Below are 19,116 nucleotides of genomic sequence, written 5' to 3'. Positions count from 1 at the left end.
TCAGGTTGTGTCCTCTCAGTTCATGTTCGGGTGCCGGGGTAAAGAGAAGATCTACTTCAAACTTTTACAATTACACTAGCACCTGCTCCTTGCTGTGCTCCAATGGCATTACCAAAGTAACAAAACTTCTGAACAACATCAATAACTTTGCCATTCAAATATATTTTCTCCACATCTGAGTTCTCATCCATCTCCAGTGTCCCCATTACTCTTCTTGTATGCAAACTGGATATCATCTCTCACATTACCAGTAATTCCACAGCAATTCTTGTACACCCAATGCTTACAGATACCTCGAAACAATTCAGTTCTTAATTTATCTTCTAGCTAATTTATTCCAATATTATTTATATACAAGTAATGGGTCGAATGTATATATCTTTAAAGATATAAATTTTAGATACAAGGTCAAGTGCTGATTTGATGAAAATTTTTCTGTAGAACAGAATTAGTTCATGTTGTTAATCACTTAACCAACATCAACCCCATCTTGGTTGTTAAATTCACGTTTCAACCAATGTAAAATTCAACATTCTTCTGAGAACTGGCACAAAATTTTGAACTAATTTTTAATCCATGGAGGAGATTGTTGCCAAGTTCAAAATGACGTACCTGAAGAAGTTTTATCCCTGATACGTCTTTCTCACAGAACGAGAAATTGCGAGTTATCATTATTTTCATGGCAAGTGCTCGACTGAGCTTCAAACTTTTGCAAGATTTTCACAGAAAACACTCGTCTAGCTACAAGCACTGTCAACGGCTTTAACAATTATCTAACTCTAAATAAATTCCACTAAGTTTTTTTCCTATAACTGCCTGCCTGTGGAATTCTGTACCATGGGCCTGCTTTCCAGCCAACTACAACAGTCATCTCCAAGTCCAATTTAAACAGGTTCCTTTTGAGCTACCCCCTTAAATAATCAAATGTCATCCACCACTACCAATCATTAGTCTCACTGACCACCTTACACTCATTAACTGTTATCTTTGAGTGGCTTTCAGGCCTTGATAAGTGATAACTCAAAAAATGGTCAGGCTACCAATATAGAAGGGAAATGCATAATATTAATGCAAATAGTCTTTGTCTACCTAATATAAAAATAACAAGCCGAGCATGCAAAGTTCCCCTTCATAAATGAAAAATTTACTTTCACCATGACTAATGTTTGTGCAAAATAAAAAAAACAAAAAACATCCAAGGCGTGGTTATTGAGAAAAGTGCAAACGAACAGATGAACAATTGGGGGGCAATTTTACCCCTATAATACCCACTGGAGGAGAGGGGGGGGCATCCAGAGTTATCCCGGAAAATCCGTTCTGGCAAAAATTTACTTTTACCATGACTAATGTTTGTGCAAATTTTTTTTTTAAATCCAAGGCGTGGTTATTGAGAAAAATGCAAACAAATGAGCAGACGAACGGGAGTGAATTACTTTGTCAGAGGACCAAATAAAAGGATAAAAACTTAAATTCTAAAAAACAAAAATAGAGAGGAAACAGTTCAGCGAGCTGATACAAACCAACTTTTATCCGTGATGATGGTAGACCATCATTAGAGGATAACCCAAGAAGGAAAAGAATTAACAATCAAAACAAGGCATGGTAACTATTAAGGTGGCACCCCTACAGATTCTGATAATGGACTATTCCTGACATCACTTCCAGTAACCAGTTTTTACTATCGAGCAGTCTGGACCTGAGACTCAATGGGAATGGGTCGTAACCTAAGTTTGTCCTTCCAACTGAGCGGAGTTCCATTCAACCAATAGACGTTTCTATATTTCTAGATGTTAATATATATTTCATTTCAGTTTCCAAGCCTTTTCATTCTTCTTTCAACACTTAAACCACAACAGTAACTTATATCTCGTTCTTTTTATGTAACAAACAAAAAACATTTTTATGTAACAAACAAAAAAACATCATATGCATTATTCAAACTCTCATTCTCATTTTCGTTATTTTCACATTTTGGTCAATGTAATCACCACCACCCCACCCCAAACTCTAATCTTGTGAATCTTTTTTTAATTCAGGAACGTTCTAGTAAAACCTGAGAACCTATACCCTACCCATCATAAAACAGTTAACAATTAGTTCTAAGTGACAGACTCCTAAGAAAGTTAAAATAACAATAAAAAAACAGTAGTTGGAATAATCCAAATTATAAATCCTCATCTCAAAAAGTTCGAGGAAAAAGATAAATTATTGAAAACTTAAAAAAAAATATTTAGATACATCAATTAAACTTACGACAACAAAAATAAAAACGTTTCATTTAATTAGTAACAAGCAGTAACAAATATAACAACAGCAATCATATTTTGAATTTGATCTGAACGTTTTATTTTTTATTGATTTCATTGATTGTAATATTTAATTCTGATCATTATTTTATTTCTTTTATTGGTCATAAATGAAAGCAGAAGTTTGTTTTATGGCATATTAACCCTTTTCAGGTTATTTAATGCAAAGTCTAATAATTTTTGAAAATGTCATTATGCTTCAAATTCTTTACATTTTCAAGTATTTATTCATGGTGTTTGGTTTGTTTATTTTGTAGAGGAAAATTGCTGTTTTTGACTTTGCAAAAGATGGTGCATTTTGCAAAGGAAAAGAGGAAAAACAACATCAATATTTGTCGCATTTTAGTTCAGGAAGCCAGTATCTTCAGACAGCCTGATGTGGTAGCACCAGATGAACTAACAAGTATTACCGCTCCAGGTCAAAGTAGACCTGGGAGCAATGGTAACTAAGGGGCAACTCCACATTCCCCAATAACCTCCAAATGGGGCCTCACTACTGAATGTATCAGGAAAACAGAGATGAATAACAGATACTGTCTGCAGTTTGTGTCTACATCATTTGACTGTGTGTTTTAATGTCAATCGATTTCATCGATTTTTATATTTAATCCTTATCAATATTTTATTTTTTTTTTTTATTAATCATAAATAAAGAAAAGTAGAGGAATTATTAACTTCACAAAAGCAAGCCATAATATTGCCACTCAAATCACCACAATATAATTTAATGACCGATAATTTCTTTGATATTCACCAATGAAAAAGAAAGAAATAAAATCTTGCTTTGTCATTTTTTCCTTCCGTTATCTCTTTTCTTTCGTTGCCTTTGACTAAATGACCTTTGACTCTGAATTTAGTTCGTCATCATAGTGTCGAGTAATATTCCTTAGCTGGCAAAGTTACTAGGACCACGGTTTACATACACCACCTGATATTGCCTAATGATCACCCATTTAAATAATTGCTAACAACACAGAAGCAATCTAGATCTGATTTACATTTTGTTTTTTTTTAACTCTCGAGATATATACTTTATTTTGTCGGGCCATGTTGTAGTTTTGGTAACAAGATGGCAATTACATAAAAAGTGAAAAAAGATTTACCTGAATACTGAGTAGGAATTGGACTAATCTGCGTTACTACTGAAGGTGCTGCAGGGATTTGTTGAACTTGCTGATGCGACAGAGTTGGATGCTGAAGAACTGATGCAGCTGTTGGAAAAAACAATGTTTTGAGGGTTAAATATATTTTTCTCAGTTATTAAGCAGGAATGATAATCCATATATGGAAGTAGATGGGTTTGAATGGTTATTTTAACCATATGACAGAAATGATTTGAAGTGCAGTTTAAATGCTAAGAAAATATCATAATGTAAGTTCCTGTTAGATAAGACCTATAGATCATGTTGTCTCTGAAGATAGGCAAAAGCAACTCATAAATAAGGAAATGGATATCCTAATAATTAAGTCAAATATTTTAAATTACTAGCATTTGCAAGTGGGAAAATGTGACCATCCAAATTGTTGCTAAGATCCACACAAAAAGAAAATGGTCGCCTCCATCTTTCCTCTATATACAGTTATCAGGGGAGATTACTCACTGTTGTTTTTTTAATTGGAAAAACTAATTAGTATTATTGTACTTGAATGCAGCAGACTTAATTATTTGAAGAACGCAGGAAAAAAGTTTGTTTTAATCTACATATTTTACTATTTTATTATTAGGAAGAGCAATATGTTTTGAGGGTTAAGTATATCCTAATAATCAATTTAGTCAACCACCTCAGCAGGAATAACCTTTTTAGTGACACACAATATGGTTTCCGCTCTGCAAGATCTACCGCAGATGTGCTGACGGTTATATGCCACAGGATTAGTGAATCTCTTGACAAAGGCTTCCTTTCTAGGGCAATTGCTCTTGACATATCAAAGGCCTTCGACAAGGTATGGCATAAGGGTCTACTTCACAAGATTTCCAGCTACGGTATAACTGGAAATGTTTTCTCAATCATTAAATCATTTCTCTCCGATAGGCTCATAAGAGTAGTGGAAGATGGACAAAAATCGGCCTGCAATATAAATGCTGGAGTCCCTCAGGGGTCAATCCTGGGCCCAACTCTCTTCCTGATCTACATCAATGACCTCCCTAAACACATACTTAAATCATTTGTAGACATCTATGCTGATGACACGACCATCTACGGCAACACATCAAACGCTGTAAATGACAAAGTTCTCTCTGATTCTCTCTCCTCTGATCTCAAGCGCGTGGTTCAGTGGGGGAAGACGTGGCTGGTTACCTTTGCATCCAAAACCAAACTCCTATCCTTACATCATCAACGCTCTGATCTCCATCTGGCATCAATTTTGATGGATGGCTCTTGTCTGGGTGAGGCCCTGTGTTTTGACAAGCTTCTGGGTTTGACCTTTACTCCTGATCTGAAATGGAACACGTACATCAAGTCTATTGCCAAGGTCGCTGGAAAGATGGTGGGATCCTTCTACCGCTCCAGAAGATATCTCACTACTGATGCAATTCTCTATCTATATAAAAGCCAAGTACGTCCAAGGATGGAATACTGTTGCCATATCTGGGTAGGAGCTGCTAAAAATAGCCTATCCTGCCTTGACAGAGTACAAAATAGACTTCGTGGCTTAGTGGGGGATGCCCTTTTCTCTACCCTGCAACCTCTCTCCCACAGAAGAGATGTTGCGAGCCTATCCTTGTTTTATCGTTATTTCCATGGCAGGTGCTCGTCTGAACTCCAATCTTCGGTCCCCCCTCGCCAATCTTTCACGAAAAACACCCGTCTAGCTGAATCCACTGTGAAAAATTTCCCCCACTCTATATCTGTGCTTAAATCAAAACGCGGATTCCATGAACAAAGCTTCTTTCTTAGAACTGCACGCCTGTGGAACTCTGTTCCGTCTGCCTGCTTCCCACCGGACTACAACTTGGATGTGTTCAAGTCCAATGTTAACAAATTCCTAATGAACCGCCCCCTTAAGTAAACACTTCATCAAATCTCTACACTAACGTAATGTACTTGCAATAACCCTTATCCCTGAGTGGCTTCCGGGCCTTGATAAGTGGTGATCACTGTATAAAAAAAAAAAAAAAAAAAAAGAAAAAAAGTCAAATCTCTATAGCAATGTTTCCCAACTTTTTTTACAGTTGTGGAACACTTCCAATAATAGTGATGTCCTAAGGAATGCCTCCAAAAGAAAATATTTTACAATATTATTTATTTCTCCTTCATAATGCAAGCAATATTTTTATTTTTTATAACTGGTTTAGGTAAAAAAGAGTTTTTCAAATTTATTTACAATTAAAAAAGAAGTGAACATATTTTTCTGACACCGAGTTCAAACACATAACTATCCTTTTTTCCAGTTTATTCACAATCCTATACATGTATAAGAAAATAATCTCTGAAAAATGTACATATGTAAAAATAAAGCATAATAATCTCTGCGTATTTATTAGTATCTTTTGAACGAACTCCAGGGTTCCGCGGCACTCTGGTTGGGAAACCTTGCTCTATATTGATAAAATCGTGTGACTAATTCCCATATTTGTGTGTGTATTTCTCGCATTTAGGTAACTTTGATAGTTATGCATAAAATTTATTTTTAGTTACTACTAGACGTGCTACCCGGCATTGCCCGGGGTCATAAAAGCTAAATAAATGCAAAATATCATTAAGTTTCTCTTCTGCCCTCCCCAAGAGAAATTAAATTTTTATGTGAGAAGTAAAAAAATTAAACTTAGGAGGGTCTCAAAGTACTACTAAATGTGCTAAATAAAATTAAGGATCCCTCCAGAGCATTGCTAAAACTACCCCCCTCCACCACACACACACTCTTTTCTTTGCAGAAAGAAAAAAGACAAAAGTTAAGAAACAACAAATTAAATCCAGAGTTAGTGTCTTTTAATTTGAACAAAATGCTGACTCATTTCCTGGGTTGTATTTTTTTTTTTTTTAAACTGTCATTCACCCCAAATAAGGAACAGTACTACTTGGACATAAAGAGACTACTATTCAGGATCAAATCTACAGAGAAACTATGTAAATAGTTGAGCAGTGATATGTCTACTCACATCACACTTGAACTTCTGCATGTCAGTAAAGTCAGGGAAACAGGGATCTGGGAAGGAATTCCAAAATCTAGTAGTTTGAGAGAAGAAGCTATTAGATTAGGAGACTTTTTGGTATCTAAGGATTTCTACAGTGTAGAGGTGGGACTTTGCTGCTTGTCAGATTAGTCGGGGGTATCTATATCAAGGGGGGTACAAGTGCTTCCAGTTCATCAGAGCACATTCCATTAAAATGCTTGTAAAACAGGCACAGCAATGCAACATTTTAGTGATAGGACAGGATTGGAGTTTGGCTGATAGTGCAGGATATTTAATTATAAAGTTAAATCTACAAGAATGCATTTCTATTTTTTCATAAATAAGTCATTTTAATCTTTTGTTAATCTAAACTCATAAGCAAAAAGAAAAGGAAGAAATCGATTTTTCAATATTTTTCCATGAATTTTTGTTAATTTTAACTGAAAATTTCCATTTTGCAGATCATTATTTTATAACATATAATAATAAGTAGAAAAATTAATCCTAAAAATGGCAAGACCGTATCTTGACGAGGGCATAAAAAACCGAATTGCAGGATTAAAGCAGTCCAAAATGAATTACAAGCAGATTTTTGACATTTTAAGAAAAGAAAATGTGAAAATATCTCTTTCTGCAGTGAAGCGAATTGGTCAAAGGTTCGAAGTCGAACGCTCAATAAAAAGGAAATTTGGATCTTGTTGCCCTAGAGCATCTATTTTGAAGGATCGCCACAGGCTTAAATTAACTGTTTTGAAGAATCAAAAGAAAACTTATGTTGACCATAGCAAAGAATTCAAAACATGGACTGGAAATTCTTTTTCTTTTTTTTTTTTTTTTTTTTTACCTGGGCATCACCACTTATCAAGGCCTTGAGGCCACTCGAGGATAAGGGTTAAAGAGTGTACAGTAGAATTTGGACAACATAGTAATTGTTAGTAATGGAAATTTGGTGAATTTAACTTATATGGAACAGCTTATCAAAAACTTGTTTACGTTAGACTTGAAGACAACCATATTGGAATCAGCTGGAAAGCAGGAAAACGGAAGACAATTCCATAGGCGTGTAGTTCTAAGAAAGAAGCTTTGCTCATGGAATCTATGTTTAGGTTTAGGTACAGATAAAGAGTGGGGGAAATTATTGATAGTGATTTCTGCTAGACGGGTGTTTCTTGTGAAAGTTTGGTGAGGGGGGAACCATAGATTGGAGCTCAGCCGAGCACTTGCCATGAAAATAACGATACATCAGAGACAAACTCGCAACATTTCTTCTGTGAGAAAGAGGTTGCAGGGAAGAGAAAAGGACATCCTCCACAAGGCTACAAAGTCTATTTTGAACTCTATCAAGGCAGGATAAATCCTTTCTATCTCCTGCCCAGATGTGGCAACAGTACTCCATCCTTGGACGTACCTGGCTCTTATATAGATAGAGAATTGCATCAGCAGTGAGATATCTACTGGATCGATAGAAGGATTCCACAATTTTTCCAGTGACCTTGGCAACGGATTTAATGTAGGTGTTCCACTTAAGATCAGGAGTAAAAGTCAAACTCAGAACCTTGTCAAAACATGAGGTTTCCCCAAGACGAGAGCCATTCATTTCAATTGATGCCAGATGGGGATCAGAGCGTAGATGATGTAAAGATAAAAGCTTGGTTTTAGATGCATTAAAAGTAATCAGCCACTCCTTTCCCCACTGTACCACGTGCTCAACATCAGAGGAGAGAGGAGAGAGAAGCGAGAGAACTTGGTCGTTTACTGTCTTAGATGTGCTACCATAGATAGTGTCATCAGCATAAATGTCTACGAATGATGTAAGGATGTGATTTGGAAGATCATTAATGTAGATTAGGAAGAGAGTTGGGCCCAGGATGGAACCCTGAGGGACTCCAGCATTAATACTGAGAGCTTCTGATTTCTGCCCATCCACCACTACTCTTCTGAACCTATCAGAGAGAAATGATTTAATAATTGAGAAGACATTTCCAGCTATACCATAGCTGGAGATCTTGTGAAGTAAACCTTTATGCCATACTCTATCAAAGGCCTTAGATATGTCAAGAGCAATTGCCCTAGAAAGGAAGCCTCCATCGAGAGATTCGCTAATCCTATGAGATATAACTGTAAGCACATCTGCTGTAGATCTAGCAGAACGGAAACCATATTGTGTGATACATAATATCTAGACGAATGAAAGAAATGGGATTTTCTTCTAAAAGGTGTGCAAAGAAGCCATTTTTATCTTAGAACATCAATGATAGAAAAAGATTTTTCTCGTGTTATGGCAAGAAAGATACAGACTGGTTCAGGAATGTTTCCTGGTCAGATGAATCAAGATTTTGTCTTCTTAGTGATGCTCCTGAACAGTGTATTCGAAAAACTGGAGAAAGATTTTCACCTAATTGCATAAAAACGACAGTTAAACACGGGAATGGAGGGATAATGGTATGGGGAACTTTTACTGCAGCAGGAGTTGGGGAACTTATTAGATGTGAGAAGTCAATCAATGCAAAGGAATACATTCGAATGTTAGAAACAGGACTGTTACCAAGTATCCAGAAGCTGGGAATATCCCAGAACATTATTTTTCAACATGATAATACCCCTGCACACACTGCTTAAGTCACAAAAAATGATTTTCTGATAATTCAATTGATGTGATGTTTGGCCAGGTCAAAGCCCCGGTTTAAACCCAATCAAGAATATTTGGTCCATAATATCTTGTGCATTGGCTGGAAGAACTTTTACGGACAATGACTAACTGTGGGAAGCTGTTCAAAGCGAATGGAATCGCATGTCCTCTTCACAGTGTTTCACTTCGGGTGAGAGCATGTCTAAAAGTATTGATATTTTAAAGAAATTAAAAGGGAATACGATTCCATATTAAGCATTTATTTGAGTAAACATCTTGTTCTGTGTTCTCATTTAAGTTTTCTTGTTCAGTTTTTTTTTTTTTGTTCAATATAGCTTTTAGTGCAATAAAATGTATAAAATTTGTTTGGCCCATTTTTTTTGCTCACGAGTGTATATATCTATGAAAGTGAAATTGTCTGTGTGTGTACATTTCCCTACCAAACTACTCTATCAATTTTTAGTCTTACAGACTCAAGATTTGATATAAGGGATATTGAGATTTGGAAAAAACTTTAATTGATTTTCAGACAGAAATTTGGCTGTCAAGGGGTCAAAGTTCAATGATTTAACCTTTGAGAACTCTACCAAACTCCACCAATTTTTGATCAAAACACTTAAAATTTTAGATGTAGGTGTCTTGAACATGGATCAAACTTTTTAATTTGATTTGAGCCCAAAACAATAAATGTTAAGGGGTCAAAATTGAGGTCAAAGTTAAAAACAAAAAATTGACCTCTGCATTCTCTATCAAATTACTCAAACAATTTTTAGTTTAAACATTTGAAATTTTACATAAAGTGTATTCAGACATAGGACAAGCTTTTTAATCGGTTTTTGGCCGAAAATTCGCTGCCAAGGGGTCAAAGTTCAAAAGATTTGACCTTTGCAGTTTCTAGCAAACTATTTAGCTAATTTTGGGTCTAAACACTTGAAATTTTAGATAAAGGGCATTCAGACATGCAGCAAGCTTTCTAATCAGGTTTGGGGGCAAAAATTTGTCTGCTAATAGGTCAAAGTTGAAAGAGTTGACCTTTGCAGACTCTACCAAACTCCTCCACCAAATGTTGGGTCTAAACACTTGAAATTTTAGATGACATGAGCCAAACTTTAATATATATATATATATATATATATATATATATATATACACATGCACATAAAGTTATGAACAGTACATAGGGCTCGAACAAAGCTGGGCTGAACTGCTAGTAGTTGAATAAAAACAAATTACGTTTCTGTGATTCATAAATAGAAATTACACCAACGTTAACAAAATTAGGGCAAAAAGTGTAATCCAATCAACAAACTTGAAAATTAAAAAAATATTTTTTTGTATTGATATAAAAATGGTGATTATGTGACGGTTGCTTTGGTTGCTTTGTTTTAGGGCATATCAACTTTCGAGTTATTGAATGCCAAATCCAGTAATTTTTTAAAAGAAGAAGAGCTTATATGTCAGGTCCTTTTATACCTTTAAATATTTATTTATGGAATTTGGTTTGGTTGTTTTATAGAGAATCAGTTTTATTTTTGGCTTTGCAGAACATGACTGAGTTTTGCAAAGGGAAAGAAAAAAAATAACATCAATGTTTGGTGCTTTTTAGTTCATTTTAGTTCAGGAAGCTGGTATCATCTAAATGCCTGGATGATTACGTGACATTTTACTAATGGAAAAAAAGTTGACATAATATACGAGGTTGTGGTGATATCTGAGCTTTTTGAAAGGCTGAAACTTTTGAAATTTATTTGTGTTCAATCATTACATAAACCAAGATTCAAAGAATATCAGCACACTTAAGAGTGGTACAACAGTTAAAGGCGTAATCTCATAAAGGCGTAATCTCATTAATGAATGTGAAAAAAAAAAAAAAATCAATGAAAATATTTTGTATTAATATTAGAAAGATGATCACGTTAAACTTTACTCGCAGAAAAAAATGGACGTAAAACTAAAAGGTTTTGATGAGTTTTAAGGATATATGAACTTCAAATTTTACATAAATTGCAATTGTAAAAAAACAAGTTTTGTTTTAGTAAAAAAAATTTTTTTTTTTTTGTGAAATCTATACATCTAGAAAAGTGAAATTGCCTCTGCGTGTGTGTGTGTGTGTATATTTCCTTACCAAACTACTCTGTTAATTTTCAGTCTACAGACTCGAGATTTGACATTAGGGGTATTGAGATTTGGGAAAATCGTTTTAATCGATTTTCAGCCAGAAATTTGGCTGTCAAGGGATTAAAGTTCAACGATTTGACCTTTGAAAACTCTACCAAACTCCTCTGCCAATTTTGGGTTTAAACACTTGAAATTTTAGATGTAGGTTACCTGGACACGAGTCAAACTTTTTAATATATATATACATATGCACATAAAGTTATGAACAGTACATAGGCCCAAGCAAAGCCGGGCTGAACTAAACTAAAGCTAGTTAATACTAAACTAAAAAGGAACATTACCTCTAATATGATAATCTATGTTGAAACTAAGATAATTTCAAAAAGATTCAAAATAAAACATTAAAAATATGAACAAAATACGCATCAAGTACGCTTGAAAGCCAAATCACAACGTAATATGAGGAAAATAAACAAATATCTTACTTGTTTGAAATTAATCACAAATATATTTCGAAGGTATACTCCATCTTCAGTGTGTTGTTTGGTTTCTTTTTTTTTTTTTTTTATTCCTTGCCAGGTTATAAATTTGGACAACATGGCAAGGAAGAAAAGGAAAAAAAAAAGAAAAACAACACACTGAAGATGGAGTATACCTCTGAAATATATTTGTGATAAATTTCAAACAAGTAAAATATTTGTTTATTTTCCTAATATTACGTTGTATTTGGCTTTCAAGCGCAATTGATGCATATTTTATTTTATTCAAATTAAAACAACGTTTCTATATGGAACTTTCATCCTTGACATATTAAAAATATGTTTCTCAAATTACAGTTTTGGAAATGATGCAATTTTGATTTTTTTTTTTCCCAAAGAAATTCTTCAGCTATTTCTGATAGTTTTTGCTCCTTCAACGTTTACTTTACCGTTTTTTTTGTTTCTTTACTTTTTCAATTTGAAGCCTTCAATTATATCTCTAAGCATGGAATACGTTCATCATTGCAATGCATACTACAAGCAATGATAACTAAGAATAATATAACAATCAAAACTTCTATCTGGTCACAACCGACAAGAAACAAGAAGAATCAGCAAATGTTATAAATGAAATCATACAATATCAGGTCAAATTCAGTCACCATCTTGCTGTTTTCTCCTAATTTAGATAATGTTGACACATTTCAAGCATGCTTTTCACAAGTTTATATGCGGAATACTAACTGGATTTTAAATCGAAATGATTCATTTAATATGTAAGAAAAGCTATAACATAAAATCAGTATTAATGTCAACAGTCATCTACCAGAATTTTCTCTGGCACCGTCATATTAAAGACAATTTCTTATGCAATATTTTGTAGTGGATATGTCATTATTAAGAGGTTTTATTTATTATAATTAATGCAAAATGTTTTTATATATATATATATATATATTTATGCATGTCTGATTAAACACGACCGAGTTCGTCTTTTTTCCAAATTTGTTGGTATTCTTTTCTATTCGCTGCGTGGTCCTTCTTGTTTCGGCTGGTAGGTTATATAGTATGGCGCCTAGTGGTTGTTGTTCGGCCATATCTCTAGCGCTTTCCATCGGTACTTCCACTCAGGAGTGGTTGTTGTTGTTCTTCTTATGACGAGGCTTGGGTGTATTTATAGTTAATTCTATTTTATTTAACATTGTTGGTTGCTTTTGTTTTACGGCATATCAACCCTTTTCAGGTTATTTAATGCCGAATCCAGTAATTTTGAAGAAAAAGTTTTTAATAGAATATATTTCTTTTTTTTATCCAAGTCAGTTTCTATTCAACCCATAGTTGGGACCCTAACAGGTACTACCACTTCGGGTCAGAGTGGACCTGGGAGCAATGGCAATTAAGGGGTGGCTCCATATTCCCCAAATCCCGCAAGCTGAGACCTCACTATCAGATATAGTTTAAGATCATATCCAGCATCTATTTCATATTGGTTATATAAGTAGGTGTAAATGGATAGGGGTAAATTATTTATATTTTTTTTCTCATTTTATTTATTGATTGATTTATTTATATTTTATTTATTTATTTACTTATTGATTTATTTATATTTATTTATGTATATTTTATTTATTTATTTACTTATTGATTTATTTATATTTTATTTATTTATTTATATTTTATTTATATTTTATTTATTTATTTATTTATTTATATTTTATTTATTTATTTACTTATTGATTTATTTATATTTTATTTATATTTTATTTATATTTTATTTATTTATGCATATTTTATCTATATTTTATTTATTTATTTATATATGTATATTTTATTTATATTTATATTTTATTTATGTATATTTTATTTATTTATGTATATTTTATTTATTTATTTATGTATATTTTATTTATTTATTTTTTATTTATTTATATTTTATTTATTTATATTTTATTTATTTATTTTTTATTTATTTATATTTTATTTATTTATTTATTTACTAGTATTTCAGCCCGGCGTTGCCCGGGTGTTTGGAGATATATGTTGAGCAAAAAAAAACAAAAAAAAAAAACGGTCAATTATATTATGTCCAAGGAACCTATATCTAAAATTTCAAGTGTTTAGACCCAAAATTGGCAGAGGAGTTTGGTAGAGTTCTCAAAGGTCAAATCGTTGAACGTTGACCCCTTAACAGCCAAATTTCTGGCCGTAAACCGATCACAAAGATTTTCCCAAATCTCAGTACCCTGTATATCAAATTTCGAGTCTGTAGATTTAAAATTGACAGAGTTATTGCATAGGGAAATGCACACAGACACGTTCACTTTTATAGATATATAGATTATTAGCAGTTGAATACAGTTAGTATATTTGTCCAAATATTAAACATGATTCAGTTAATAAGGGACTGTAGTTTTTTAATTATTATTAATTAAATAGAATTAATTATAAATACATCCAAGCATCGATAAAGAAGAAGGAACACAAAAACCACTCCTGAGGATGATTGAAAGTATGGATGGAAAGTGTTAGAGAATATGGTCGAACAACAACCACTGGGTGCCATACTATATAACCTACCAGCTGAAACAAGAAAGACTGCTAGGCGAATAGAAAAGATTACCAGCAAAATTGGAAAAAAGACAAACTCAGTCGTGTTTAATCAGACATGCATAAATAATGACTTCTTGCCAAAGTATACACTATATATATATACGCTATATATATATATATATATATATATATATATATATATATACATATATATACACACACACACACGCATACATAATAGGGATGGGACGATTCCAAAATTTTTCACAATTCCAATACAATTACCGATTCCAATGTTTTTAAAATGACTAAATATTTAGCTATAGAATTGTTTTTCTTTAGATTACCATCAAAACCAATGTGATATATTTGTGTGAAAGTAAAAATACACTTCTGTGGGTAATTTTGTTTGTAGCTTAAAACCAACACGTGTACCATTTTATCTTTAGTAACAGTAATAGAAAATTAAGTTAAAAAAAAAAAAACTCAATTTTTGCTAATTGTCTTTGAAAACTTTTCATGAATAATTAGTTTTTAATCTCAATGTGGTTTACTATTGCAAGACTCATTTATATAAATCCATAAATCATTGAACAAATAGAATTTTAGCAAATTTCACAAGAACTTTTAAGAGGGTTCCAACACTCAGAGAGAAGTTGATGTAAGTTAAATGTATTTTATATCCTTTCTTCATGGTAATTATGCAATAAGCAGTACTATTACATATCATATAGATTTTAAAAAGAAATTACTTGGTGTCCTATCTGTATGAAAGTGGGATCTAATGGGTTAAATTCAGAAATAATGGGAAAAAATAGGAATAAAAGGGCATTTTTGTTACTATCAGATGAAATATTTAGAAGAATTTGCTTTGAATATTGATTCGTGTAAATTTCTGTGGAACAATTATTTTTAAGGGTTTAATTGAGAAGATAGCAAAAAGAGTAGATCTCCAAAGAGGCTTAACAAATAAATAATAAATATAAAGGAAAAAAATGTCCTCCTACCTTGATATGAATGGGAAACTGGATTATAATGTGTCTGTGAGTGGATTACTGGCGGTGTAGTTGCTTGATAAGAATGCTGTGGCTGAGCCGGAGTTGGCCAAACTTCAGCCGTATGTTGGACATAAGTAGTCTGAAAGCAAAAACGATATTAATTTTTTGAAATGATAATGAACATCAAATTAAACAGAGTTCTCTCTCTTAGACATTCTGGAGAGAACAAATAAATATTGTCTCAGGTATGAAGGATTTCCCCTGCACTGACCGAGGACAGAAAAGGTGAGATGTAGTATCAGAACAGATACAGATTTTTAGCGATATTAATAAATTCGAAACGCTGTTATTTTTTTTATTTTTTACACTACTTTATCGTTTTTAAGAGCTATAAGCTATTCATGTTATATATATATATATATATATATATATATATATATATATATATATATATAGGAGAACCCACCAGGATACGGTGGCCCTAGTATGTTTTTTTTTAAGGTTACAATGTGAAATACAATGTTTTTCCGGCCCCTGGTTACGGTATTTGCCCCACGTTACGGTGTTATTTATAATGTTATTTGATTATACACGTGTATTATATACTGTACTGTATTTTGTTTATAATTTTTTATGCCGTATCCAAGGGTTCTACTTTAAGACAAATCAGTAAGAGTCAGCTAATGTACTTCCTAACTTCCGGTGTTTGCTACCAAAAGCGGTGACAAGGCAAATCCGTTCCTTCACACCTATATATCCCCTGTGCATTTACTTTTTTATTTTTTTAGACATTTTTTTTTCGACCATTCTATTTTTATTTAATAATCATTATTTTAATTAAGAATTATTGAAATTAGTTCTAGTTGTTTTTAAAGAATTATAAAAAACACTTTTTGCACTCTTTTTTTTTTTTTTTAAAGAATTATTAAAAACATGTTTCAGAATTTTAATTAAGAGAAGGATATTGTAGTTTGCTTGAAGCATTGTGCATAGCTTGAACACAGTTGTGTTTGAAGGCTATATCGATGTGGTTCGTAGGAAACAATGTGGACATGAATTAGTATATAAAAAAATAATGACAATATCAGAATTTTCAATAATTTCTATTATATTGCATTTATTTGCCAACATGTGTCGTATAAGATGGAAGGTGTTGATGTCCCTAATTTTTTAGAGTAGCATCTCTTCTCTGGTGGATATAAAAAGAAATGTGTACAACTGTTCCACAAGGCTCTCCTTTGATTGTTTGATTTATTTATTTCTGGAAATCAGTGTCGCAGACTAGCTGTCAAATGAATTTCCAGGACACGGGTTGTGATGATTATTAAGTATTGTTGGAATTTATTGTAGCTTTTTTGATATATATAAATGATTAACTTTTGCGTATTATGCTTGAAGTGTGCATTTACGAGTGTTAATGACTGCTGTATTAGTGTTGTATAACGTCCAGTATGGGTAAAGTGAATGATCTAAGGAGATCACTCTAAGTCTGCTTGGATTAGTTATTTTATTACATTTTTATTTATTTGTTTGTTTTCTATATATTACTTTATTTATTCTATTTGTTTGTTTATTTATTTATATGTGTATACACACACACAAACACACACACACATATATATATATATATATATATATATGTATATATATATATATACACATAAATAATTTTTTTTTTTTCTGTCTATCTAACCTTATTATTTATTATATATTGTTATTGATTAGTGGTCAATGTTAATGACTGCTGTATCAGCGTTGTGTAATACCCGGTTTGGGTAAAACGAATGGTCTAAAGGAGGTCACTCTACGTGTGTTTGGCTTAGTTCCGCTGCCAAAGTGTATAAGTAAATATGTATAGCGTACACACATATGCACACAAGCGCATGTACACATATATTATTTGATTTTAATAATTGTATTCATTTATTACATTTTTATTTATTTGTTTTCTTCATATTAATTTCTTTATTTAAGTATGTACACATATATACATATGTATTTTTTTCTATTCTATCTAACCTTGCTATTTATTTATGATATATTGTTATTGATTAGTGATCAAGGACGTAATATAATTATTTGTTTATTTATTCATTTGTTTGTTTTCTATATATTAATTTCTTTATTTATTCTATTTGTTTATTTATTATGTACGTAATATTTTTTATTCTACCCAAATGAATTAGAGAGGATTGCAAATTTTTATTTTTACAAAGGAGTGACCATTTATCAAGGCCAGAGGCCACTCGAGGATAAGGGTTAATAAGTGTAAAGTGGACAATGGGACAATTTCGTAGTAATCGTCAGTAGTGGAAATTTGGTAAATTGGATTACTTAAGGGGAATGACTCATCAAGAACTTGTTTACATTGGACTTGAAGACGACCATATTATAGTCAGCCAGAAAGCAGCCAAATAAAGACAGTTCCAGAAAGAAAGAAACTTTGTTCATGGAATCTATGTTAAGGCACAGATAAAGAGTGTGGGAAATCATTGATAGTGTTTTCAACTAGATGAGTGTTTCTCGTGTAAGTTTGACGAGGAGGGACCATAGATTGGAGCTCAGACGAACACTTGCCATGAAAATAACAATAAAGCAGAGACAGTTTTTCAACGTCTCTTCTGTGAGAAAGAGGTTGCAGGGAAGAGAAAAGAGCATTGTTATGATGACGAAACTTATGCATTCATGACCTGAAAATGTTTGAATGTCTGAATTGTATTTCTCAAGTTTTAATGAGACATACATACAGACAACTGTCCTTTATATAATAGACTAGCCTTGCTACCCAGCGTTGGTGTTTGGAGGTGTGTGTTGAGCAAAAAAAGTGGTAGTAGGCAGGCAGGCTCAAACATGTACTGCGAAGGAGGAAAAGAACGTGAAATGAAAAAAAAACGCGACATGTTTGCTGTTGCATCCATTGCCAAACCGGAAGTAACATAGGTTTAAATTAAGGCTAGACAATTGAAAAGAGGGGATGACTTTAAAAAATATCAGTGAAACAAGCGATCTCTTCCTGTAGAAAAGTGCCCAGTTGAGGGTGAAGGAATTAATGTTTTTGGCCAATTTTTCTATATTTGTCGTCTGTAGGGTCGAACTTCAAAATGATACCGATCTCACGAAAATCTGTCACTTCTGTCAAAAGTTTTAGGCATACATACATACATTTAAACATACACGTGAGATTTATATTATAAATGAAGAGGATTTAATTGTCTGTTGCAGAGCCGATTTTGGTAGCATCCTCCTATTTTTAATTTTTCTATTTTTCACCAGGTCAATGCAAGGTCCAAGAGCTCTGGTCAGATTAATCAATGCTTAAAATGTATCTTGGCAAGTGAGATATTTTATTTATTTCACTTGAACGGATCAGAGAGGATTACAAGTTGCATTGTTATAATGACTGAACTCATGTATTCATTGCTTTTAAGTTTCATCCCTCAGTTGCAGATATTGACAATGTGAGACTAAGAAAACAACCCCTGTTATGGATGTGCGTCAGAAGCAGAAATACATCATTGAATTTCTAAAAAAATGTGCATTGAGAATGGTGGTGACTATGTAGAAAAATAAATTCAAATAAAAAACTTTTATTTGTAAAATAAAAAACTTATTTTTATAATTTTATAAGAAATATATATTTCTTATAAAATTTCAAATAAAATAAAAAACTTATATTTTCAAAATTTTGTTATTAAAAGTGCAAATAATGAATAATTGTATTATTTTTATCCGTATAATTTTGTTAATTTTTATTGTATACTTTTCAATAATGTCCCTTTTCTTATATTTTATTTCAATAAATAGCTTCACAACGGAAATACCGAAAAATAAAAGTGAAGGAACGGATTTGCCTTGTCACCATTTCCGGTAGTGCTATGCTGGAAGGTAGAAAGTATGTTAGCGGACTATAACCATGAAT

The 19,116-nt window shown here is 32.6% G+C and overlaps 1 protein-coding gene across 2 annotated transcripts in view; it reads right to left on the bottom strand.

Moving 5' to 3' along the window:
- The window catches only part of LOC145291188 (uncharacterized), a 90,481-nt gene that overhangs the window by 15,287 nt on the left and 56,078 nt on the right, over window positions 1-19,116 (bottom strand). For both annotated transcript variants that reach the window (XM_080136767.1, XM_080136766.1), the window contains exons 9-10: window positions 15,207-15,336; window positions 3,410-3,517 (exon numbers count right to left, since the gene is read on the bottom strand). In XM_080136767.1, coding sequence (XP_079992893.1) covers window positions 3,410-3,517; window positions 15,207-15,336 — 238 coding nt within the window. The remainder of the gene's footprint in view (window positions 1-3,409; window positions 3,518-15,206; window positions 15,337-19,116) is intronic.

This window comes from Euprymna scolopes, chromosome 12, assembly GCF_053919585.1.
Source record: "Euprymna scolopes isolate OS-2025 chromosome 12, ASM5391958v1, whole genome shotgun sequence".
NCBI lineage: Eukaryota > Metazoa > Mollusca > Cephalopoda > Sepiida > Sepiolidae > Euprymna > Euprymna scolopes.
The sequence above is the reverse complement of the archived record's forward strand: the minus strand, read 5'-3'. Positions and strand labels throughout refer to the sequence as shown.